Below are 26,336 nucleotides of genomic sequence, written 5' to 3' on the forward strand. Positions count from 1 at the left end.
CGCTCAGCTGCCTGAAACGTTAATAGTAAAAGCCAGCTTTGTGTGTCAGCCCATCCAGACTCAGAGAAACGGCTGCTATTGTTCAGCGATGTTCAGCAATCACGGCAGAATAATCCGTCGCTGAAGAGCTAGACGTACCAGTTTCTCTTCCTGGAGCAAATCGAATAGATTAAAAGCAGCGCAGCCACAACCCACGGTGCACTTTGAGTAACAAGTTCAGCTCTCTCTTCTGTCAGGATGCGTTCAGGGAAATATAGGAAACCACTAACTGAAGTGGAAGTAGATAAGGTTGAGGGAGACTTGATTAAAAAGTCATTTAAAACAGAAAAGCTTCGGTGCTGATTTGAGAATTATAAACTGAGAGCACTTGAACAGTGTACAAATACGCAGTCGCAGGCCCCGTGTTACCGTTAGTAGTAGTGTTCAGTAGTTTTTTTATTTCAGACAAAAGAAGACCAAACCAGGTTTTTTTTATTTTTATTTATTTATTTATTTATTTTCTTGCAGTTTCAGCATCCATTTAACATCATATTTATGTTCATGCAGCACATCATTAAAGACTAACACTTAAACCATTTGTTAACCAAAGGGCAGACTGGGACTGAGAGCCGCTGTCAGTCCAACAGAGCCAATTGGGGTGAAGCTCAGCTCCACCCAGCTGTGATTTATAAGTTAGTAATTATTTACCTAAAATGCTGGAGCAGACCAGTCACACATAACTGACCCTGAACTAAGCTTTGGAATAAAGAAGCATCCTCGCTATCACTCCCGGTTCTCCTGGGTTCTTTAATTATGGTGCATATCTCTGAAATGCACAGTCCACACACGGCGCCCTCTGACCTCTCTCTCTGTAAAGCCGGCTGTGCAACAGGTGCAGAGGGGCTGTCTGCAAAGTGCGAAAAACATACTGTTTACACTGTGACCAAAGTCACTCCATAAATCATGGGATTTCTTTGCATATTAGTAAAATTTACCCCAGATTTTGAAACCTCATTTTTGGCAGGTATTAACCAGAACTGTTCTTATCCTAAAATCTAAAGTTAAATGGTTGAAGTATTATAATATCCCAATTAACTGGTCACATTATGCAAACAAAGACACTACTCTGTGGTGTTTCCTGGCTCAGAGAAGTCATGTTCCTGTTGTTTCTGGCCATTAGATGAACAAAATATTAAAAGAAAATCAGTCCTCGTAATTTTCCTTTTGTGAAAGGTGGAAGGCCAAAACCACCTTGCTGATTTCTTTTTTTTTTTAATTAGACATATTCAGAGTATGCAATTATTATGGATAATTGAAGAGTAGTTCTGTTTTTTTTGTTTGTTTTTTTTTAAGCAGTTTGCATTTGTTTCTTAAAAGGAGGGATTAGCTTTGGTCTGCCTGTTTGTTATGCTGGTTTTACACCGTTTGCTGACATATTTAAGACAAGATTAACCGGCAGGTTATCAGCGGGTTAATCAAAAATAATCCCGTCTTGCAGGCCGAGTTATTTTTGCTTGATTGGAGCATCAGCTGGCTGCCTCACACATCATTCTTCCCTTTGTCGAGCTTTGTGATACAGATGTATTACATGGCTGACCTTTGGAGCAAATAGTCTCCTTCGCTCCGTGCGTTTCCTTTTGTGTTGACATGATTCCAGAACTGAGCCGTCGCTGCTCGATGATGTCAGGCGAGCTGTTAGAAAAGTGTCCTTTTCACACAGCATCACGCGCTCGCTGGTTCACAGCCTTAACGCGAATACGCACCTCCATCATCATCATCATCAAGACTCCCCCAGAAATGAGGCTGCCGCTGTCGTAGGTTCTGACCTCTAATTCTCTTCTCACTGATGGGATCGTCTTGGTGTCTGAGGTGGCCGCTCATGCATCTTGTGCCCCCCCCCCCCCCCCCCCCCCCCCTCCAGGGGGATTATGTGCGAGTGACGCAGCCAGCATAATTTTTCATGGCGTTACCATTAAGCACAGCAGGGAGGGCTTATCAATATTCATAAAGGGGAGGAGGGACCAGAGGAAAGGAGGTGGGGGTGGGCTGCAGGAACACCTCCCGGGTGTTCGACTTGATAACCGTGTTGTGCCTTGAAGCATCGATGAATTGTTATTGGTGGGATTTTAGTGCTTTGATGTGCTGCAGATTAACACACACTGATAGGCAGATGGGTCACACACAGAAGCTGTTTCAACTGCAGACCTCCACGAGGTGTTTCTCCACAGTGTCAGCCGCACGAAAGGAGAGACAGCCTGGATGACCCAGAAAACACACACAGACACACGCCATCTGTCACCGGTATCAATCATTCACTCAGTGACGGATTTGTCGTAATTCTGGGCTAATTTTGCATGCTGAGTGTTTTTATGTAAATAAACTCGAGTTATTTGCATCCTGCAGTGGAAAAACACATCGTTCTTTTTGTGGCTTTTCTTTGATGTTCATTTTACTCCGGAGAGTGATGTACCTGCTGAGTTTCTCACCTTCATCTGCCATTTACGCAGGTGTGATGCACATGAAGATTTCTATTTACATACATTGTAAATAGACTTGTCTGTGAAATGGAGACAAATGTTAGTTACTGCTATCTCAGCTGACTGAATTCTTAAGAAAAGTGTAGACCACAGTTTTCCACCTTTTGGATGTTTTTTTTTTTTTTTTGGTCTGGCCAGCATTGTTAAATAAAAAGATATTTAACACACAGCAAACACAAACAGTGGAGATTGTGGGGCTGCAGAATGTGTTGTTTTTCTTATGAATGATTGAGTTAGTGAAACTATTTGGATCTATGGCACTTCTCTGATTCTCCTCATGATGGTCTAAAGCTGCGATGACACAGGAAGCCATTCACATGTCACTTATGGCTTTGAAGCTGAGGGTCGAACGCTAGCGGCCATTCGGGCTCCACTTGCTTAGGTAACCCTCTAATGCATTTACTACCATCATATGTCAGTCAAGAGTGTCCTGTGTCCTCGCTGGTAGTTGCTTCAAATCTCGGGGCCACCCACTTTGTGACGCCAGCATATTTTTTTTGTCTGTAGTCGGACTTTATCGACTTTATGCTCTCTGGTCATCACGTTGCTGCTGGTCACTTCCTGCGTGGACGATGGTTTACATTCATTTTTGTTTGTTTTTTTATTTTGTTTTCTTTCCAATAACAGTCACTGATAAAATAATAATAATAAAAACATTGTCAGTTTTAAAATCATATGTATTTTCTTCAAACTCCACCAGTTTACTGGATCTTCTCTTTCACTTAACCAAATCTCAAAATCAATTGCTCTAGAAATTAGGAGAGCTAACACGTTTAACATGTCAGCTCTGTAACTACAACTCCAGAACTCTGGGTAGTGGTAGTCTTAGTAGACGTTTGTCATTTTTATTGTTTTCTTTCCAAGAGAATAATGCCTTCTGTAATGGATTTACAGGTGGAAAAGCCCATAATTGTTATAAAGGTTCAGTCGCTGTTAGCCAGCAAGCACAGGCCTTTCTAATATGGTGTTTCCTGCCTGCTCTCGGGCGGACTCCACCTGCATGATTTGGACTATAGCTGGTGACGGCAGTCCTTTTTTAATCTGGAGAACATGAGGGTGACTCTAACCAGGACCCATCTAACACTGAAGAAGTAGGACTACCATCGGCAGCTGCAGTCTGTGACAGATGAATTGGAGTCTGTCCACAAGATGAGAAACTCGCAGGAGAAACAGCTGATTATATCGTTCTATTATTTTTGTCACAAAGTACTTATCAATTAAAAGCATTTGTTAGAATACTGCGTTATAAACTACTTTCAGCTGCTTCCTTATACACAAGGGGTCGCCACAGTGGGTCGCTCCACGAGTTTGATTTGGCAGATTTTTTTATGCCGGATAGCCTTCCTGATGCGACCCCAAAGGGATTTCTTCCCAGAATCAAACCAGGAATCTTTCACTTGTTAGGTGTAAACCGCTACACTGTGGAGCCTCTTCAGAAAGTACCTTTTACAATCTGTATTATTTGATCATCGATTTAAGAAAGCGTGTATGAACCTCCATTCGCTTTATGCTGACAAACCTGAATATCGTATAGTACAAAATATGTAGTTAAGTTTATTTGCTCAGATGCACAGTGATGTGTTCCTGAAGAGCAAAGTACTCTCAGACTATCAGGGAAAAATGTTAAATAAAGAGATCTTAAACGTGCATCCTTTCTGTGTCCCCTGTACGAGAGCTCCAGACAAACGAATCTGTCCTGATTGTTTTTCTCCTCACACAAAGCTTTGAGTGCAGAAGGGATAAATCTTCTCCTATAGATTAAAGCTAGCACATGCTCTCCCTCTGACACAAGCCAGAGTTTAATTCATCCTTAATGTTTTCCACTGCGGCACTTGTTTGACAGTGAACGCGGCCTGGCTTGATTCATGCGTGTCATTGTATTCTCGATGTCCTCGTTTGTGAGGTAGTTTTTCTGGCAAAAATTTGTCCGCAGCGTTATTAATGGGTTTGTGGGGAAGTCGAGCGTGAAGCACGGCGTGTGGACATTTTGTGGTGGAGTGTTGCCGTTACAGCGCTGCTTTCACACAAGCCGTTTAGGTCATTGAGAATGACTGACTGGTAATCTGAGGCTGGCGAGAAAGCAAACAGAAGGAATCTTTTGGCAAGCAAACGAATACTGTAACTCACAAGTAAACAGTCGCTCTGAGATCCCATTACCCCTGTGACTGGGATCTTAAAACGTAATAGATTTCCCCCTGAAGTCACAAATCACAGCTCCTGCCAAGAAGCTTTAAAGTGTCTTAATGACACATTTGCGGTCTCGGGGATGAAATGTTAGCGCTCTTAACATTCTGATGTGAGTGGTGAAATGAATAATAAGCAGTGAATAAAATCCCAAATGAATGACCTTTTCTCTTTGCCGGGTTGTTTAATGTGCAGCTTTAAAAAAAAAAAAAAAAAAAAAACTCGATACATTTCTCTACCTGCAATCCTTGGAGCTAATACGGCGTCGAGGGAATAGACCGGAGAAGTATCAGGCTCTGTAGCAGACCTGGCAGCTCAGCTGTTCTGATCACTGACCTTTTTGGTAATAAGTCCACTCCCTCAGCCATGAGACCAAATGGCTGCCCAGAGCACCTCTGTGGAGGGAGCAGAGAGGCTGAAGAGACCAGCTCCAATTATGGCTGAACAGACTTTAGCGGATGGCTGTAAAATTAAAAATATTAACACTGCACACTTGGCTAATTTAGTTCATAAATTGCAAGATGCTGCAGTTTTGTCTCAGAGGCAAATCTGTTTTTTAGGCAGTTTTCTTTCCTGAAGCAGCGTTCCTGCGAGTCCCCGGCCAGGCGACCAGTTTGCATGTCAGCACAAATTCTAGCTTATTTTATTGAAGCAGAGCAAATGTTTATAATTACATGCTCATAAAGCAATTATAAAAGCTTCTGTACACAGATTCTGTTTATGATTTGGATCTTGGCATGTTTTTTTTGGTTTTTGTTAAATTTTGCCAAACTGTCCACATTTTGTTTGTGTGTCCTCATTTTAGGGAACTGAAGTTTCTCCTTTTGTAGTTGTCATCATTCAGTTACGCGGTGTGGCTTTGTTGGCTAAGTGTTATTTTTATGACTCATGATGTTGTGCTGTAGTTTATGCAAAGCATGTGTGTGTTATGGTAATGATATATGCTCTGCTTTATACATTTTTAGCTTGAGGCAAACATTTGCACTGCACCAGATGCTGGCAACAAGCAGCAGGAGCAGAGATGGGAAAAATGCTTACTACACTGAATTCTGTGTTGCACCTCAGAAGTGTTTGCAGACATCAGATCCCCTGGTTTATTTACAGCTTCGTGAACATGGGAAGAAAAATGCGCATTTATTTGGAACAAAAGAAATTTCTTTCAGAACCAAAGATAAGATTTTATTTAAGTCCTGTAATCTGCTGTAAATTGCCTCATCGTACTACAGTGAGCGTTTTTATTCCATTTCTTGTCAGCAAGTGTTTATTCCTCATGCAGTATATATCTCTAGGGCCTTTACTTTGAAAGGAAAGGACAGGAAGAAGCTGCTCTCACTCATGTGTAGAATAAATTGGTTTTCTGGTACAGATCTCAGTCATTTCCCTTAACCCTATAATGGTGAAGGTGTTGGCTGTGACACAATGTTCTTCAAAAGTGCTGCCGTTTGCAGACTTCCAGCAATAAATACTGTAACACCCCTTGTGTGGCTGTGAAGTGCAATTTCTGAACTTTCAGGAACTGTTTGAATTTTTCCGATAGGACAGACGGTCATGGGGTTATGGTAAAAAGTCAGCGATACGCTATGTCTTAACCAGCTGTTGGCGACTAGTAAGGGCAGGTAACCGGCACTTCAGCGGCGATCGCCCGACGTTAAAGGGTTAAGCAACTTTGGTTGTGATTGGCTGCCTCTGGCAAACAAAGGGTTTGAATAGCAAGTGGGTGGGGCTTCTCTGCTCACAACCAGAGCTGTCTGAGAAACGGTTATTGTTGTTTTACTTTTATTCAAATAAAAGTAAAAATAATTAACCTTTAGGGAAAAGTAGCTTTTGTTCTTAAAAAAAAAAACTCACAAACTAAACTAAAAAAATATGACAGAAAGGTCTTTTAGTTTTTGCTGATACTGATAAATGTGTCACCATGTTAAGCATGAGGAGGTACTGGTGCGTGTGTTTATTGTGGCTGGGATGTCTACATGAGCGTACATTTTTACCCGTCATATACCCTAAATATCCCATATATTATAATAATTAAAATACAGCTGTATGAACATGACTCCAAACCCCGGTGGGGACAAACCTCTGAGGAAAAAGGCCACTTCTCCAAACCTCTCTCTTAAAGCATGCTTCCTCAGTTCGATACTCACTGCTGTGTCAATTGATTGAACCCAGCGTGCACAGTTGTCTCCCTGTGGGAATAAAACTGGATTATTCCCTTCGACTTGGAAATGCATGCATCCACCTACTCAACCATTTCCCTTGTTGCTGTATAAACCTTCCGGTCAGTAATTGCAGTATTCATTGTACAGACTAACAAAAAAAGGCTTGATTTTTTAAAAAAAAAAAAAACCACACCATGTCATTTGAGACAATAAAGACGAGAGAACAGAGGAAGGAGGTGTCACCCCGGCTGTCGAGCTGCACAGTAATTGGTCTTGGGGCTCTTTCACGGTTGGGGGGAAAGAAGATTGCTTCATTATAGTTCCTCTTCTGATAACCGCCACAGCCGCTCTGATAGAAAAGAAGATCTTAACTGAATGGTGGTGCTGTTGTTGAGGGGGGGGGGTGCCTGTGGGGAATGAACTGGAATGGCGAATAATGCAGATAATAGCTTTATTTGTGCTTCGCGGTATTCACAAGCTCCAAAACATACTGATTCACATTCAATTACGAGTTTACTTCCCTGTTTTATTTATCAGCCCCTTGGTGCAGTTTGTGGCTCAGACAGCTATTTACCTGCCACTATAAACAGCGCTCTGTGTGACGGGCTGCTTCTGGACCGCTCTGTTTTTCTGCTTTGTTTTGCTCACCCACACACACACACACACATGCGGCATCATGTTTGATTATGTTTGCATGTTTCTGCTGGGTGACCTTTCATATTACGTGCGAGCAATATCGGATCTAACAGCATCTTTTCAGCATCGCAGTCCTCACCCTTTTTAACACTTTAAAGGTGGCGGCGTAGTTTCTGGTTTCAGGGAGGGTGCCAGCTGTAGTTGGCTCGGAGCCGTGCCGATTACACCGGCTTCCTGTAGAGACCAGTTTTTACAGCGGCTAGAAAAATAAATCCATAGAAACCTTTAAAACCATTCCTGCAGCTCACAGCTGTAAGTCTATATGTTCTGTATATAAACAGTCATATGTCCAGACAAATATTAACAGATCGGTGTCAGGTGAGCTGACTTCATCCACGTGTTTTAATAGAAGTATCAGCTGCGAGCGTTGGGAAAGCATTCTCAGGAAAATGTTGAAACATTCACATCCTTTTATGAGAAAAGTGGAAGACCAGCACTGTGGCCAGAAATTTCACACATTACTCAACATCAACCTTTCACACGGTTGATTAAAGGGGACCTGCTATTATGTTTATTTCCAGCTCCATATTTTTATTCTCGGACTCTGCTAGAATAACTTTGCATGATTTACAGTCAGTAGTAATCCCAGATTATCATACGATTCATCTTACAGTGAACCTTGGTGAAGATGATTTACTCTACATGTGTTACTACACCCCTGCCCTTTAAAACAATTATTTTCTTTTGTTACCTGCCTTGTGTATATTATGTTCACATATAGAGTTGTGTTGTATAGAAATGGAAGTTTCTTTCTTTTTATTGTTATCTTATTGATAAGGGTGATTTCTTCCATCAGGGTAAAAACTAAAATAACTTCTAAAACAGGATGTTTTATGGATCTTGTATTGGGATTCTCCTCCTTCTAATGCTCAGTTTAGTTCAGCTATGCTCTTTTTTTTTTTTAAATACTAATATTCATGAGGACCAGAAATATGTGCATCTTGACCCTAAACATGCAGGGTGAGGCCTTGGTGAAGAGTTACAGGACAGAGTCAAAACTTTGGGCCGTCCACCCGCACCAGTAAAGCACTCGCTTTGATAACATCTCCCCCCCTCTCATTCCACACAGTATACACTCCTAGTGGCAACCGTCACAACCACAGCCAGCACAAGATAAGGCAATCACAAGCCTTAGTGAGTCACATTTATTTGATTCTTTTAAATACTTACCTCACATGGAAATGCCTACAAATACATGTGCAGTCAGGCTAACTGCTAGATTATGTCCACGCCTCTCAGTTGCAAAACTAGCGCCTTTTAGTAAAACCAACTGTGGCTTTTTAAAAGAAGAGGGTTTGGCACTGGTGTGTACCATTGGTAAATCTGGCCCTGTGTCTCAGCCGGCTCGGGAACGCCTCGGTGTTCCCCCCAGAAGAGCCGGAGGAGGAAGAGTCTCTGCTTAGACTGCTGCCCCCACAGCCCAGATAAGTGGCAGATGATGGATGGCTAACATGAGCAGTGTGTATGACAGGATCAAATTAAAAAGGATGATAGTTCCCCTTTAATTTGATATGACTGTGAACTACTGTTGCTGAACAAAAATAAACATCAGATGCAGATTTATTAAATTATATCCTGTTACCACTGCTGCCTAATATGCTGTGTAACCAGAGAGACCATTAAAGAAGTGGTCTTACCGCCAAATTTGTTGGTTGTGTTTCAGTGACTGTGAAGAGGGGATTTGTATATTGTTTATCAGTCAGTTTCTGTAAGACTCCATCACCGCCACGCAGCACACAAGACGGTTTGTTCCTGCTGTTTCCCTGCAGCTGTGCTTTTCACTCTTACATTCTTTAATGGTGATTGCTTGCAGTGTTTTCTTTGATGTAGAAAAACTTAAGTTTATTCTGGTCTGACATTTTCAGTTTGCTCCAGAGCATCCTCACGTGACATCTGATGTGTAACAATTTCCCCCTTAAAGAGTCCGTGAAAAGCTTTTTCCTGTAAACACGATCAGAGCAGATAATTTTACTTTGCCTTATAAATTCACAAGCCTGTCTCATGACTAACACTCTTTCGTCAACTTAACTTGATCCCTGCTGCCTCTAGGTGACAATAACTATGAGATAGGTTAGCAATGTTGCAAAGATTAGCATAGCTCCCATGCTTTAAGATAAAGGTTATCTTCTGCCATTGGCACCTATCTGTGGATTACTCTATGAGGTGAGGCTGTGTGGATGATTAAATTTGCAAAGGACTCTCTGGTCACACGGCCGAGCTGTACTGTGGGAAGGAAAGATAATTTAATATATATGGAAATATGGCCGTCTGTGATTATGGGACAGAGCTTGGATAGTTTGTAGGCACTGAGAGTGAGAGGTAAAAATGATGAAGCAGGCCTGTAGTACCGTGCCCTCTTTATAAACCACAAAAGAAACTGAAACCTCAAGATGGTTTGCAGAGGAAAAGAAAGCACTGTCTCCAGTTGTTTTTCAGCTTTTGGCTCACTTGAGGGTTTTTTTTTGTTGAGTCAAAACACGCAAGATGCCATTACTCGAACCTCCTCACAGGCACCGCAGTCATGAATTTATTGAAGGTTTCATACATGCAGAAGCCCTAAACTCTTCTAGAGATCACCCAGCAGAGGTGCGTGTGAGAACACCGAACATTAGCCAGTGTTAACCTCTAATTTTCTTAGTCTGCGTGATGTCAGAGTTTGGCGAACAAAGACTCAGGCGGGAGCAGAGTCGTGGCTCAGAGTAACTGCGTGGTAGCTGTATCTGTCACAGTGACTCTGAGCGATCCCACGGCAGCTCGAGGTTGATAATCCTTCTACAGGCTCACCTACAGAAACCTACAGATTTTGTTGAGTGAGGGCTCTGCTTTACTCGTTTTAGCTGGAGCTGAACTAAGCAGTGAGTGAGCTCAGGCTTGGGGGGGGGGGGGTCAAGGTGCACCATCGTAAATGAAAGGGGCAAAAAACAAGAGTTGTGCAGCAAAGGTGGAAGCAACCGATCTCACACCTCACTTTCATCAACACAGCCTTCATATTTTTTATATATATATATATCTGTTTAACCACATCTGTTAGATTTTGCTCAGTTTTGACTGTTTTCTGACCGTTGACATGTTTTTTTGTTTGTTTGTTTGTTCTGTACTGTTTTAATCAACTATTAAATTAGTCATTGGGGGCATCTCCAAGTACCCAGAAGCAGGGGCAGTATGAATCTGTGGTAAAACATCATTTTGGGGCTCTGCTGTGCAGGAAGCAGCACAGCTGTCAGAGAGGGTTCCTCCATGATTGTAATCTCAGAGGACAAGGCAGTGGCAAGATTCTCACAGACACCCGCACACTAATGCATCCCAGACACTGAAACAAACTACCTAAATATTAAATTGAGGTATTTGGATGACAGGGCGCGGCAGATGTAGCGTGTTATTAATACAGAGATTATTGTTATTTCAGCCTCTAACAAAGCCCTTAAACAGCACTGTTAAGGTGGTTAACGTCATATAAGTGTGCAGAGCTTCATCTGTGTTCCTGAAGAGGAGACGGTTTTCCCACAGAGGCAGAGAAAGACAGAAGTGACGGGGAATATTCATGACTGTCACTCTCTGTTTCAGGACTTCAGCACTAACCTGCAATAATCTGAGTGTTTGTAAAGCACCATCCACGCATGTTTTAGTGACCAAGACATTTTGAGTGTATCTGATGAAATATTTTAAATATTATGTATCTACAAACAAGACTTAATTCAGATTTAGTTTGAAAGAAAAACATAGGAGCATATGAAAAAAACAGCCTGAGTATGATGACTTCATTGTAATTTGTTGACTATAAACTGGTGACTGAAGTATTAAGTCACCAGTTTATATACTAGTAAGCGGTAATGTAAAATTTAAGGTATTGTTGTGTGTATTTTCATATTTTTCTGTTTATGAATCACCCCAAAAATTTGCTTTCTTGAAAGTGACACGTGTAATTTTTGTTTGTGCAGTTTTTTTTTTCTTTCAACTCATTTTTATATAAAAAGACAACGATGCATAGATGCACATGGACTATAAAACCTCTCTGTGCGAATTAAAAAGTATTATAAGACTGAGCGTAGACAGCCGCTGTTATCCACAGCTGTTGCCGCTGTAAATTATGGTGAAGCTGGAGCCGCTCTGACACACACGGTGAGCAAAGGGGCAGCGCCGTGATTGGCTGGAGCTAAAGAAAAGAGAAGGTTCCCGTGCACTGCGGGTTTGTTGACAAAGCTGTAGAATAAGTTTGAATAAAAGCTGTCTGTTGTATAAACTGTGAGCTTTTTTTTCCACAATCTCGAAATCTCCTGTGAATTTTGCTCCAAGCTGACAGCGGCGACCCCTCAGAGTCGCAGGGATTTAAATCTAAAGGGGGGTGTAGGCACCTAGGTTAGTTTCAGAGCTCATTATTTTTGCAAGCACTCGTTATTTTGCTAATTTTGACTATTAATCTAAAATGTACAAATAAAATTACTACATATTTATAGTCATACTGTGTTGTCAACAGCCTTGTGAGTCTGGAGTGGTGGTGGCTCCTCGGTGTGTTGCACCCTCAGTGTTGCAGTGATTCTCACACCGTCAGGACGGAGGTACGGCGTACATTTTATACTTCCTAGCACGTCTCTGCTGAACAAATCCAGGTGAAATGGAAAGGCTGTGTTAATTGTACTTTGCGGTGCTTTCAGCCTTGGTGATGCTGCTGTTGTTGTTATGGAGCACTTTGTTTTTTGAATATGAAATGTCTCTAATTGCAATGTTGTCTTTGTTGTGGTTGTATTTCTCGTGTCTGTTGCCACATGTGCAGCCAGTGTGGGGGAATCATGTTACATTGGCCTCTGATAAGATAAAATAGAAATAGCTTGGAGTGTGAACTCAAACAATGCCTTGATTACCTGCTAATTACTGCATACTGTGCAGGGCGAGTAATGTAAGCATTTAACTCCTAATATTACCACATATTAATAACAGCCTGGTAAAGAGAATCGCCTGCAAACGCTGACCCAACTCGAACTTTATGACGGCCGCACCGCTCGAATCTCCCAAAACTAATAGCAGAGAAGAGAGACTGTCAGATCCTGAATGAGCTGGCCTTCAACCAGCTGCAACAAAGCACCATGGGAGCGCCGGTGCCGGTGGGGGGAGGAGGTCTCCAAGCAACAGCCAGTGGTGGCATGCACATTCAGCTATTGACTTAGCCTTTATCCACAGCCCTTGTGCGGTTGTCAGCTCCCCTACAGCAATCTCGCTGCTGAGCGAGGACCTCTCCCGTGCCCTATCATCACTATCGTTCCTTCATGTCTGAGTTATCGCCGCTACAATCTCATCATCCTCAAAAGAAGTGAGCATCTCCTTCTGCTGGGGATGCCAGAGAATGAAATAGTCACCTTTTTTATTCACCGCAGTGTCACAGAAGCTTTTGAATAGATGTGATGAAAGTATTACCTTGATATGTGAGTGTGTCTGTGTGTCTGTAGCACAGAAATGTAAGCTAAAGAGTCACAGAGGGAAGATATCCTCAAGCAAGAAAAGAAGCAGTCTTTTTGGTTCTTCCAACAGCAGGAAATACAGAGTAATGTTGAGCCAGAGTGGCTCGGTTCAGTCGTCCACATTTGAAAAGAACCAAATCCTTTATCAGTCAGATTTACACTAAAAGGTCTGCATGCGAAAGCAATACCCACTCACAGATAAAGGTCGGTGTATGCTTAGAATAAACTAGATATACAAAGTGTCATCTGACAGCATCTGAAGGTTGTTTTGAACAGTTGTTCATACCAACTGATGAGGTAAAAACCTGCTGTTCAGAGGGACTGAAGCACGAAAATAATTCGCGTAAAGGCCGGCACTAACATAACGACTGCTGTGCCAGTTATGACAACATGTCGGGACCAATTTGGACCCGTGTGGGTCGGCTGGTGCTCACATTCAGTCGATAAATCAAATGACGTGTGATGTGTAAAGATTGGACTCATCAGTCTCTGTGCCAGTTGGTGTTTTTTTTTTGTTGCTGCAGCATCAGCAGTGATGGCAAAAATGTCGTTTCTTGAAGATTGTTCATTTTTATAATTTATCTTTTTTTCACAAGTTATTTAGATCATCACATTACAGATCAAATATGTTTTAGAACCTACTCATAAATAACTAACACATCTAAATAGTTTTCACTATTGTTGAAAAAGATCCATCCATCCATTAGTATCTGAACTCTAAGGCTAAGTGGAGGATTTCAGACATCCTTTTCCCAGCAGCACTTTCCAGTTCCTCTTGGGGGATCCTGAGGCATTCCCAGACCAGACAAAATATATAACCTTTCCAGTGGGTTCTGGGTCTACGCCGGGGTCTCCTCCCAGTTGAGCGTGCCTCCAAAACCTCCAAAGGGAGGCACCTAGGAAGCATCCTAACAAACCCGAACTGCCTCAACTAGTTTATTTTGCTACAGAGGATCAGGGGCAGTTTTTCTCCGAGCTCTGCACCCAGTCTCTAAGGTCACTTTTCCACCGATGGGGTGCTGGTGCCAGTATTTAAACCGTTCATGTTCCACGGTGAACACACTCGGTCCTTGGCCGAAAAACGGGTTCAACTTGGGCCCCGCAAGCTAGCTGGTCTCGAACCAAGAACGCATGACAAAAGAGGCAGAAGGGCGTGACTCTGCCGTCTCAACATCAAGTTTTCTACCATATTACATGTGTATTACATGAGAAAAACGAAGCGATTTTCACGGCTGTGAATTGGGTTGGGCTCTAAGGGTGAACTTGCTGCTTTGTATCAGTTCATATCACAGATAAAAGGACACAGTGCGTAGTTTTCGTCCTTTGCGTCCTTGCTCTAATCCCTGTCTGTGTTTACCTCTGTGCTGCACACAGATGCTGCAGTAGTTTGGTTTGGACTGTAAAGTGTGTGCGCAGCACAAGAAAGGGGAGCGTGTTCTCCCACGTTTGCGCTCTTCGACTTCTGTGTCCAGACGAGGACCCGCTCACACTCATACGTAAAGGAGCGGTTCACAGAAACGCGGGCCCGTTAAGCGTTCACTGAAATCAACACCAGCACTGGCACGAGCACCGGCACCTCGGCGGTGGAAAAGTAGCATAAGGCTGCCCCCAGCCACCCTACATAGAAAACCAGTTTCAGCCACTTATATTTGCAAACTTGCTCTTTCACATCTCATGACTGTAGGAGAGGGTTGGGATGTAGATGGATGGTAAATCAAAAGCTTTGCTTTTCGGCTCAGCTCCCTCTTCACCACAACAGTCTGGTGCAACGCCTACATGACTGCAGGGTATCCCGAGATACTCGAACTATGCTTGGGGCAGCCTCTCTTCCCTCCAGCCCAACTGTAGTCTCTCCTCCTCAGGCCTGAAACCCATCCAATTCAGCTACTCGCTGCTAGATTTCGCTCTCGACTTGATTGAATGTTTCCCGCAGTCTGGACCATCTTCTCAGTCAGCTACAGTTCCTGCTCTGTATAGACTGCTGCCCTCATGTTTCCCCACTCTGGCCCACTTTGCCCTGGCTCAACATGCCATCCCCGAGCCATTCAACCCTCCAGAAGTTATTCATCTTTTATTTGACTCCATTGTCTATATGTTTATCAATCAATCCTAGCTAACGTTGGGTCATGATACAGGGCTTTCAAATTGTTTTAGAGTAGCAGGGGGGCATACCAAAGTAGCAGGCGCCTTATGACCGAGACCGAAGCCATGATGGCAGCAGACGATATGAATAGTCACATGGCAGTCGTGAACCAATCAAATGGCTCAGATTGAAAGAATGTAAATATTGCCACGTGCGTCCACATGGCGCTGGAAATGGAGACGGCAGACAGTGCAAAAAATTTTTTTAGGAAAATGAAAAAGTAGACGGTGCAGAGAGGTGGAGTAAGTGGAAAATGCGCCTGCTGTCGGCATAATTTGAAAGCCCTGATGATATAGCAACCTGCGTGTCAAAATGGGAACGTCTGCATTTATACTTCTGCGGCATGTGCCTGCAACACTGCTTGTCAGTGGGGTTTCTTTCTTCAAGTGGATCCATTATCTTCCATTTGAGTGTAAAAAAAGTAGTAGTAGCTGGAAATGCACAGGAGGAAATGATGGTACCAAATGGGCCCATCACAGTTGTGAGCTGCATTGATGTAGTTATATTTCCTGGGACGTGTTTGTCAGGTTACAGCGTAGGATCTTCACTTTATATGTCCTTCAAACTGCCTGTGGATCAGATTGACTCCCTTGGTGGTTCTAGTGTTCAGCCTGTTTTACATTTATGACTGACCCTGGTAAATGACTAATTAGACATTAGTTTTACTTGAAGTGAGCTTTGTTTTATACCATTCAAGCCCCTTCTGTTCTGTAAGCTCCACAGGCCTGCGTCTTTCTCCCTCCAGGATCTCAGTGAGATTCTTTTCCTCTGTTTTTCTGAAAATATGGATATTCTCCGAGCCCTCGTCATGCAGACATAAAAACACAATTCCTTGGCTCTGATTTAATTTCATTTTTAAAGGGCGAGTTAAATATGAGCAGTGGTTCATAATGTGGGTTTCCCCTCACTTTACATTGTTATGACAGGCCCAAACTGCTGGCTATCAGATGTCAGCATCTGTCTCTGTGTGCCTGTAAATCCTCCTACTTTCTGGTCACTGCCTCCAGTGGGTTTAGATGTCCGAACGTTTGTTTGGAGGAGAAACAAAGCATCAAATTTTGGGGTTATTTGGTGCCTTTTGAACATATTTAGACAGCACTGTTTGTGCCTGCTGAAACAAACCAAACCAGTGTTGTAATACCCCGTGGTTTAGATAGACCTTCTTCTTACCGTGTGTGCTCTCTAACACCACCTGTGTCCTTTGTATGACAATCGCTCATCCAGCACTTACTTTGTACCACTTTAAATATCACACTTTAAAGTTTACAGATACAAATGACCAAACCACAGTTTCTTTCAGAGCCCAGATTGTTTTTATTATCATATCAAGTGTAGTCTGCTGTAATTCCCCAGAGAATAAGTAGTCATAATGAGCTAATTAAAGCAGGCTTAAGAGAGGGGCAGTGTGAAGGAGTGGCAAAGTAGATTAGTGGAAATTTGTGTGTGTGTGTGTGTGTGTGTGTGTGTGTGTGTGTGTGTGTGTGTGTGTGTGTGTGTGTGTGTGTGTGTGTGTGTGTGTGTGTGTGTGTGTGTTGACACTGGAAGGAAGAAGGAAATGTCTCAACTGTGATGTCTGATTTCTATTTATGGAGAGTGATCTATTGTCAGGGGCATGCTTGGAGCCAGATGCTGCTTTTAACAGTTTAATGTTGGAGGTTCTTCCAGGAAACATCCTTCTCAATCTACTGGTTTAAATAAAAGTGCTTTCGCAGCCCTGCGTGCCTGCATTTCATATCCACACATTTGTTAGCACATCTGCCAGATACTGAGGTTTGGCGTTAAACACCATCCCTGGTAATTACATGAAATAGGAGGGATTGTTCATTGTCCTGGGCTTTGTGATCTGGACATTGTCCCAGTCTCTTCCTGGCTCTGTGCCAGATCAGGGTCTTACTGCAAACAATGGTGGGAGGGGGAGGAAGCCCTTAATATGGAAATGGTATTAATTACGGCGCCTATACAACAGATGTGACCTCCAGTCTCCACTTTACATAAATACTCATCTAATGCAGAAAAAAACCAGCCTGAATATGAAATCATTTTGCACCCTTTGGCCTATAAATATCTTATGTTAAAGACTTTAAAGTTATTTTTGTAATTTTTCAATGCAAAATAGAACAAATAAATCCCACAGACAGGGCTGTCAGCGGTAAAATGAAATGCATGCGGTATCAGTTACATCTAGATTACTTTAGAGCAGGGGTGGGCAGCACTTTTCCTCTGAGGCTCAGATTGAACATCTTTTCTGCATGCAGACATAAAATACACCAGACTGTAGTGGACTTACATAATTTATACATTAAATCTGCCTCAGTGCATGAAGAAAGTATAAACATTTACAGAGACAGTATGGATTAACACAATATTGTTTTCACTTGTGTAGCCAAGTCTAAATCTAATGCTACCACGTAATAGGAAAAAACGTGGCTAATATTCATTTATTTATGTGGAAATATGATTTTTTTTTCCATCCATCTGAGACGTTATTGATTTACTATCAGAGAACATCCACACTCGTTTTTAAAATACAGTCTCTGCTAAGCAGTTAGCCCCGGCCCTTCTCTCTCCTCATGTTTCTCTGCCGGTGGGCTCCTCGGGTCACTGCCGTGAGCCTCTCGTCTCCAGCTCCACCGTCTTGGGCTGCATCTGGTGACGGCAGTGCTTCTTCTGCTATGGAGATTTGCTGAGCCGGAGGTCCACTCTAACCAGAACCTACTGCAGGTTGAGATGTGGGTGAAGCTTGTCCACGCTGACCTCATCACGGCTGCAAAGCAGAGCGAGGACTGCCGTCACAAACTGCTGTCTGAGATGTGGAGTACGAGTCTGTCCGCAGGAAGAGGAGCAGAATGAGGCCAATAACTTGGTGGTTTTATTGTCAGTGTATTTAAGCAGGGGTGCACCTCCTTCATGCTCACACACACACACACACACACACAGCAGACCCTTTCATTCAGATTTATATATAGATTGGTTTCGTTTTTGTTTTTAGGAGAGGCGTCAAACACTCACATCCAGAGATCTGCTCTGTTGGGTCTTCCTCCAAAAAAAAAAAAAATATACAATAACACAAGATTTTCAGAACAAATCGATGCATATCATTTCACAGTTGAATACAATATCCATTATTTTTCCCAGTATTTCAATTGTTCCATTTCACACATTTCCTGAAGTATTTTTCTTCATTCAGAGAGAGCTGCAGATTCTTTCTTCAGCCATTTCTCAGTTATTGCTTGTCCTGTTTTTTAGTGTCCAGTCAGCAAATTTTTCCAAATGAGTGTCATGAAAATCAAAATGAATCTGTGGGCAGATTATTGACCTCCTCTGTTACCACATCAAACAGTGAGAGGAAACCACAGGACAGACCAAGCACACATTCTCCAACACTGATCATGTTTTGGTCTATCACTGTTTGATTTTTGGTGCTATGAACATTTACAGTGTTGGTGCTTTTGCAGATAAATTATCTCCATTTACCTGTATTTCTGTTAGCTTTATGTGTATTTTTGGGTTTGTTGAGCTCTCGTGCTCCTGCAGCATCATTAGTGTGTGTCAGTTTGTCAGAAATGCTTCACTTCCTCGACTCCCGGTGGCCAGAAATCCGATCTTCTGATCAAAATTTTTGAAAGATCGTGTAAATCCTACAAAAATAGCCTTGAACTAAAAAAATCCCTCAACCCTCCACGGCTTCAGCATTCCCCAAATCTCCATCATTAACATGTCAGAAGCAGGCATTTACCCCCCACCCCCCCAAAAGAAAAAAAAAAAAAAATCTATCAGCCTGCTGGCGGTCTGAACTCCAGGATGTCGATTTCAATGCTCTGTGCTGATTAACATATTAACCAGTCTTTTGTTTCAATTTTCCAGCGCTGGTCCCAAAGGAGACAACATCTATGAGTGGAGGTCGACCATCCTGGGGCCACCGGGCTCAGTGTACGAGGGAGGGGTCTTCTTCCTGGACATTGCCTTCACGCCAGACTACCCCTTCAAACCCCCCAAGGTCAGCAGCCAGAAGGCACGACTGTTCAGATGTTTGGATTGTTTTTTAGCAGCAGGCCAAATATTGACTTCACACTGCAGAGTCTGGAAGGACTGGGAGTGTGGAGGATGTCTGGCTCATTTCTTAATCTGGGATCCGAGTGATTGGCGTGTAACAGCGCACAAAGTATGACCGCATATTTCCTTTCATAATAAAACCACATTCATTTTATATTTTATATTTTCTGAGCAGCAATTTACATAACAGTATCTAAACTGACCGTTCCCAAATGTAGACAGCCTTATCTCATTCTGAAATCTGAAGTATTTTTGTAGTTTTTCAGTGGTTGATTCTCCACTAACAGCTTAACTTCAACGTCAAAACAGCTCAAAAAAAAAAGAAAAATAAAGTCTCGTGTAGCCTTTGTCATCCACAGAGCCCTCGCCAGCCTCACAGAGACGTTTAGCAGCATTTACTCAAGCAAAATGATGCTACTTTATTATAAAGCATCATCTTTACCAATAATGAATTAATTTCTTTGTGTAGTTTGGCTTCTTTAAAATTAAGAACATTTAAAGTGTGCAGAGGGCCTTGATTGACACGTGCTCGCTGGGACGGGCAAGTATGAAAATGAATCAATAGGTGCATGGCTGCAGTGTGACTGCATATAGGAGACAAACTGCAATTAAAAAATATGAATCATCATTCAGTGGAAATTAAGGCCGGAAAGCTGTTAAAATCGAGCCGTTGTGAATCTGTTCTGCAGCTTTTGGTCACAGCTGCTTCCCTCCTCGGTTTGCACTTTCCTGCTGTGCTGTTTTAGGAATAAGTGCTGCGGTTGAGTTGAAAATCGGACCCGTCCCGTTTTCAGTGAGTGAAGGGCTCCTGTTCTGGTTTTTATGTGGCGTTGTCTGCAGAGCGCTTTAGCGATGTCGAGTGGATGTCGTTACCGAACACGCAGCCTGTCGGGGAAAATCTCCTTTAGTTTGCAGCGCTCCCGATTGCCCTTTTACTTGGCCTTCATCTCCCCCGGGCCCCCCCCCTCCCCCCCGTCAGTTAGGCGCACCCCTCCCCGTGCTCGCTCTCCCTCTTCCTCCCTCTTTGTGCCGTGTAACCACCAGCTATGTGTTTGACAGCAGACTCAAACAAATCCACAGGCTTCAGCCCAGCTTTCTGTAGCCAGAGGCAGCTCAAGTGTTTCCGCCCCCTTCAGTACCTCCACCCCCTCCAACACACTGTGATCTGCAGCCAGACCCCCCCTCCACACACACACACCAGACCACACCACACTCTCCATCCTGGAGCCACCACACACTCCCTCACTATAGAAATCTGAGCCTTGGGAATCTTGGATCCACAACCTGACCTGCTTTAAAAAAAACAGCACTCGGCCTGACAAGTTCACCAGGTGGATGTTTGTGTTTCTGAGTCAGGAGAGGAGCGCTGCATCTGCAGAGGCGGTGGGGGTGGGAAGGTTATTTATAATGTCCTGCTTTGTGTGTGATTTTTTTTTTTTTTTTTTTTTTGGGGGGGGGGGGGGGGGTGCCAAGGCTCATTAGAGGTTTCCTTTTGGAGGGTCAGGAGGGCCAGATGTTCATGATTGGAGAAGCAGAGGTGTCCAGTGTCAGGACCGAACAGATGTCGAGCTCAAATCTGAGCAGAGACGGCCGACGTAAGCGGCCCGGTGTTTGGAGGCTGTTAGCTGGGAGGGGTGTGTTATGCTACATGTTGCAGTGTGTGTGGTTGGATCAGGCTGTTTACAGAGACGGGAAAACTGATGAGCCCCTGGGTGTTGTATTGTTTTTACACCATGCTGCCCTCTGTTGGCGAGCCAGTTTCAGTAAAAATATAAAAATGTGAAATTATTCCAGAGGATAAAACCGAAATAATGATGTTCACAACAATAAAAAGCTGCCGTTTTAGGTAAGCTGTGTATTTGTGGCTCAATATTGATCCAGGAGCTGTGACAAATGGTGTAAAATGGCCCTCAGTGGAGCGATCAGGCAGACCCATTATACTGGACCTGATACTGATACATCAGTGTTAATGTGAATAACAGAGAAAAGCTTTTAAGCTACCTCTGCTGTCTCACCTGCTATTATCACTAAAAGTATCAGACTACACAGCCAAATACTCTTTAAGGATTTACAAATCATCTCCTTCAGAAAATCCTTTTTGTTTTTCTCTTTAATCCCATTTACAGCTAACGTGCTGTTTTTTTTTTTTTTGTTTTTTTACAGGTTTATCAAATTATTTGTTGCCTTCTTCACCTTCTGCTGTTGGAGCTTTCTGTGCAGCATTAATACTGGAGCATCTCCATTAAACAGCGACTCATTACTATTGATTGGTGGAGCGTTAGCTTTTATGGAATTAAAACGGGCGGGGTGGCGGCAGTCTAAACAGAAATGCCAAGACCTCCTTTTCCATTGCCACTGCCTCTAGCTTCTTGAGGGGGGGGCACAGAGGTATTTCTGGGGCAGCCAAGGTTGCATCCAGGAAGCATCCTGGTCAGGTGCTGGAACCACCTCACTTGGTTTCCTTTGGATGTGGAGGAGCAGTGGCTCTACTGAGTCCCTCTTGCATGTCCGACCTCCTCTCCCTGTCCCTGAGGGAGAGCTCGGGGGCCCTTCAGACGAAGCTCATTGTAGCCGTAATCTTTTTCTTTTCTCCCCAGAGCTCGTGGTGATATTTGGGGTGGTAACGTAGATTGTCTAGTAGCTCAGGTTTGCCGTAACACTCGGCTCTCGTGTCACCACAACAGACTGGTACAATTTCCACAAAGCAAAATAAACAGATATCATGTTTTTCTTAATGCCAATGGGTCCGAACAAAATATCAGCAAAGATCACCAAAGCAGTGTAAATATCACAGATTTGAAAATGTCAAAATATTCCTAATATTTTCTAATTGTTTTCATTTTTTTCTACTTGTGTTTATTTTTTTCCCTACTTGTTTGTTTTTGTAGTTATTAATCCAGTACCGTATTCTCTTTATGAGCACTCATTAAGAACACCATTTCAGTAACACCTGCTCCCACGTGCCCTTTCTGTCCTGCTCGTTCCTCAGCGCTCCAAACTTCAGCTCTAAGCTGCATTCGTTTGTGTCTGCAGGTAACTTTCCGTACGAGGATCTATCACTGCAACATCAACAGTCAGGGGGTGATCTGTCTGGACATCCTGAAGGACAACTGGAGCCCCGCCCTCACCATCTCCAAGGTGCTGCTGTCCATCTGCTCCCTGCTCACAGACTGTAACCCAGGTGAGACGTCAGCATCGTAGCACAGAGACATTTGGCATCTGTTTACATGAAAATCTTCAGTCGTGAAGAAGGCGACTGCTCTGTGCTCAGTCACTGCTTTCTCTGCTTTGAATGCAGTGTTTGTTTTTAACTCAAGGCCACATTTCACATCAGAGTTGTTTCCAGACTACTAACTATTCCAGTGTATTAAATAAACCGCAGCCAATTCAAGACCTCATTGTTCCCCCAAGGCCGTCAGATGCTGACAGATATTTGGCACAGTCAGAGTTTTAAAGTTGTAAATAGCAAAACCACATTTCACAGCACGAAAGAACAACTGACCCACAGTGTTATATGAAAAAAACACAATGTCATAAAAAAAAACTAACACTGAGTTGTTATTAGCTTTGTGGCTTTAGAGCAGGATGTTATGCTCACACTGTTTCTGCCACCATTAAGCAGCTAAACTTTGAAGAAGTGGGAGAGGAAGGGGTACAAGCTGGAAATCAGGGCTTAATGTAGAAAAATGTAAGTGTGTCAAACATTAAATATTTACATTTATTTACAAGCTTAATGCCTCTGAAATTAAGTCACTGTGGGTTTAAGCTCACAGCTGTGGAGAAGCTGAGCTGTCCTCCTCGGGCTCATACGTAACGAGGGCCCAGCGGCCCGCAACAGTAACAAAGTATGCCGGTAAGGCGATTGGCCAGCTGCTGGTCCCTTCAGGCCAATGACGGAGTTTCCAGCAGCCACAGCTGTGAGTTCACCTGTGAAACAAACAGGCTGAAGTCAACCTCTGCAGTCAGTGTGCTGTTTGCAAATTAAGGACGCGTTTGCAGTGCTTACAGCTAGTTTATGCTTGCTTTTGTCGTCCTCATGAACCGCAGCGTGCACCAAAAGTCACATCACAACTGCTGGTGCGCACCTCACTTTGTACATGCAGGTCAGTCTTTACCACCGCTCCAATGTTATCAGTGCAGGAACGATTACAGAGAGGGAGGGAGAGGCTGCAGCAGCTTCAAAACGTGAGTCGTGGAATAAATCTCTGCGACTGCTTTGTGCGTTCTCCCCCGACTGCACCAGTGTGGGGCTGTGCTCGTGTCTTTTTGTTCTGAGTGGCGACACCTATCGACACGCACCTCGAGCGGTTAAAAATAAATACGCACAGACTCTAAAACACATTTATGAGCGCGTGTGTGTGAATAAAAGTTAAGATTCAGCACAAACAGCTGGAGGTTTTCTCAACAAAGGTTTATAACTCAGCAGCAGTGAACCAATCACATCCTTTGTGGGTAAAAAGCCAGTGAAAATCTTATCGGTCCACCTTATAAAGAAGCTCAAATGTGAAGAAAAGCACCCTTTCAGCTGCGCCCATCCACAGGTGGTTTCTTTTACAAAGTGGCAAAGCTCTGAGGTCTAAGTCCTCAGTCATCAGTGATGATCCTGTGCTATCAGAGTCTCAGCAATCAGGGGACAAAAAAAATAATCATTCTGCATGCATCAAAAACGTTTGCATTTTAACCAAAAAGTACTTTTTGCTTTTCTCCAAAACTCAGGATCAGGATTAGGACAAGTTAAAAAATAAAGTCTGTCTGTATGCAGATAAACTGCTGGTTTAGCTTCAGTCTTTAAATTTGGCAGATTTCGTGTAAACGCTGCTGCCGTCTGACAGCAGCCCTCCAGCATGCGGGGGGGGGGGGGGGGGGGTCAGAGCTGTGTGTGTGTGTGTGTGGGGGGGGGGGGGGGGGGGGTCAGAGCTGTGTGTGTGTGTGTGTGTGGGGGGGGGGGGGGGGGGTCTCAGAGCTGGGGAGTGGGGTGTACTCAGCAATATTTACTTCCAACACTTGAGATGTTTTTGGTTTTGTGGGCCAGTTAGGAGGAAACGGTTACTTTGGAAGAAGTTAGTTCATTTATTTATTTATTAGGGCTCCCATTGGCTGTAACACTGCACTAAAATTAATGAAAGCAAAAAAATAAAATGCTAAATAATAATTAATCTGACAGCCGCATATAAATGAAGATCCACGGGTTTTGCTTTAGTGACTGTTTGATATTGTTTGGCACCCAGAACCTTAATGATCTGCATCCTGTGTTTTTCACTGCTTATTTTATTTGAGCTGCTGTTTGTTTTACGTCTGGACTTCTGAGCCTGCGATAAAGATTTATTGATCTCGCTCTCTGTTTGTGCCTTTCAGCCGACCCTCTGGTGGGAAGCATCGCCACACAGTACCTGACCAACAGAACAGAGCATGACAGAATAGCCAAACAATGGACGAAGAGATACGCCACATAGACTCCCCGCCGTGACCCGCCCCCTCCTTCACCCCCCCTCGCCCCTCGCTGAACCTCTCTCTACCTCTCTCACCCTTAGTCTGTCGAAGCACACACACTAAGTGCAGCGGTAAACCTGCCCTTCTGTCACCCTTCCACCTTCCTCACCCTCCTCCTCCTCTTCTTCTTCTCCCCTGTTTATTTACCTTTTCTGTGTAAAAACAAAAAACAAACAAAACAAAAAATGTCCTTTTGTTCCTTGTTGACTTGAAAGCTTCTTTTTTATACAAAGAGTAGATTGGGATTTTTATTTTCCAATATGTGAATGTTGGAAGTATTGTATTGGAGAAAAAAAAAACACAGAATATTATAATTATCATAAGCATTGTCCTCCAGCTATACATTACGTATTCTCATTTTCTTAGTGGCACCTGGAACAAACATGCAGAGTATGCTTTTACTTTGTTTTCCTTGTTTTTATTTTTGTTTTTGTCAGTATGATATCTGCATGGAACGGGAAAGTGGCTCATTCATGCTTTTTAACTTTCTCTGATTTTGTTTGTACTGTATGTATTTTTTCAAAGGCTTTTGAGGCAGACCACAAAAGTATAGGTCTGCCTGTGAAAGAGGCAGGACTTGTATATTTACTGGCTACCCGCCACCTCTGCAATTGCAGAGTGGTTTGTTGTGCACTTGTATTACTGAAGCACCCAATAAAACACACTGTGGTTGGCTTGTGAGAAAAACGCTCTGCTCCCTGTGTGTAACTGCAGCCTCTGCAACCTTAAACATTTACACTTGTTCACTCAGTCGCCTGACTGACTGCAGATGTCACACGTATCACACAAGCAAACACGCCTCATTTATAAAACATTACAGTCAGAAACATCAGCTCAGACCTACAGTGCTTCTTATCACACGCTGTGGGAGTGGTAGCTTTTATTACCCACATCGAGAAGATGTGAAGTTTTTATGTTGGCCAGTCTTAGAGCTCCAAAACTCACAAATGGATCTCCAGTGTGTGGACAGAAAGATGGACCTTTGGAAGAACTGTAGAGACTATACAAAAGATGGATGTAGCCCCCCATATCACCCATGGGTTTGCATTTTCTTCATTTAGTTTTGAAGCCATTAGAGTTTTGGCTGCTGCTATGCTGGCTTTTTTTTTTTGGTTAACAGACTAATAAAATATGAGATTTTTACTCTCCAAAACTGAAGGACAAACATCTCGGGACGGTCTTTCTCTCATAGCAGGGCATATTATTTATCAAATAAATCCATTAAAATGTTTCAGAAAGCTCCAGCGCACAAGTGACTCCATATAGCAGTGATGAGCGACTTTCACCTGTCAGGACATCTGTCAAAGTGGCCACGCCCCTAATGTTGTTATCCAGATGGATGAGTTTTAAAAAAAAACATAACTCTCAGATGTGTCAGGTGGGAAATTAGCTATATATATATATATATATATATATATATATATATATATATATATATATATATATATATATATATATATATATATATATATATATATATATATATATACACATTTACTCCCTTTTGGAGCCTCAAGTGGCCACGAGTGGAACTGCAGTTTCTTTGGCACTTCGATGCCAGGTTAATTTTTGAGCTCCGGAGGACACGACTTATGTTCTGGCCAAGTTTATTTAATTCTATTTAACTAGTTTAGTCAGCTGAACT

The 26,336-nt window shown here is 43.0% G+C and overlaps 1 protein-coding gene across 2 annotated transcripts in view; it reads left to right on the forward strand.

Annotated features, from left to right (window-relative positions):
• ube2e2 (ubiquitin-conjugating enzyme E2E 2) overlaps positions 1–25,378 on the forward strand; it is a 37,834-nt gene extending 12,456 nt beyond the window's left edge. For both annotated transcript variants that reach the window (XM_030748921.1, XM_030748920.1), the window contains 3 exons: positions 19,013–19,145; positions 22,235–22,382; positions 24,557–25,378. In XM_030748921.1, coding sequence (XP_030604781.1) covers positions 19,013–19,145; positions 22,235–22,382; positions 24,557–24,654 — 379 coding nt within the window. In that variant the 3' untranslated portion in view covers positions 24,655–25,378. The remainder of the gene's footprint in view (positions 1–19,012; positions 19,146–22,234; positions 22,383–24,556) is intronic.
• Positions 25,379–26,336: the final 958 nt, after the last annotated feature.

This window comes from Archocentrus centrarchus, chromosome 16 (genome assembly GCF_007364275.1).
Source record: "Archocentrus centrarchus isolate MPI-CPG fArcCen1 chromosome 16, fArcCen1, whole genome shotgun sequence".
NCBI lineage: Eukaryota > Metazoa > Chordata > Actinopteri > Cichliformes > Cichlidae > Archocentrus > Archocentrus centrarchus.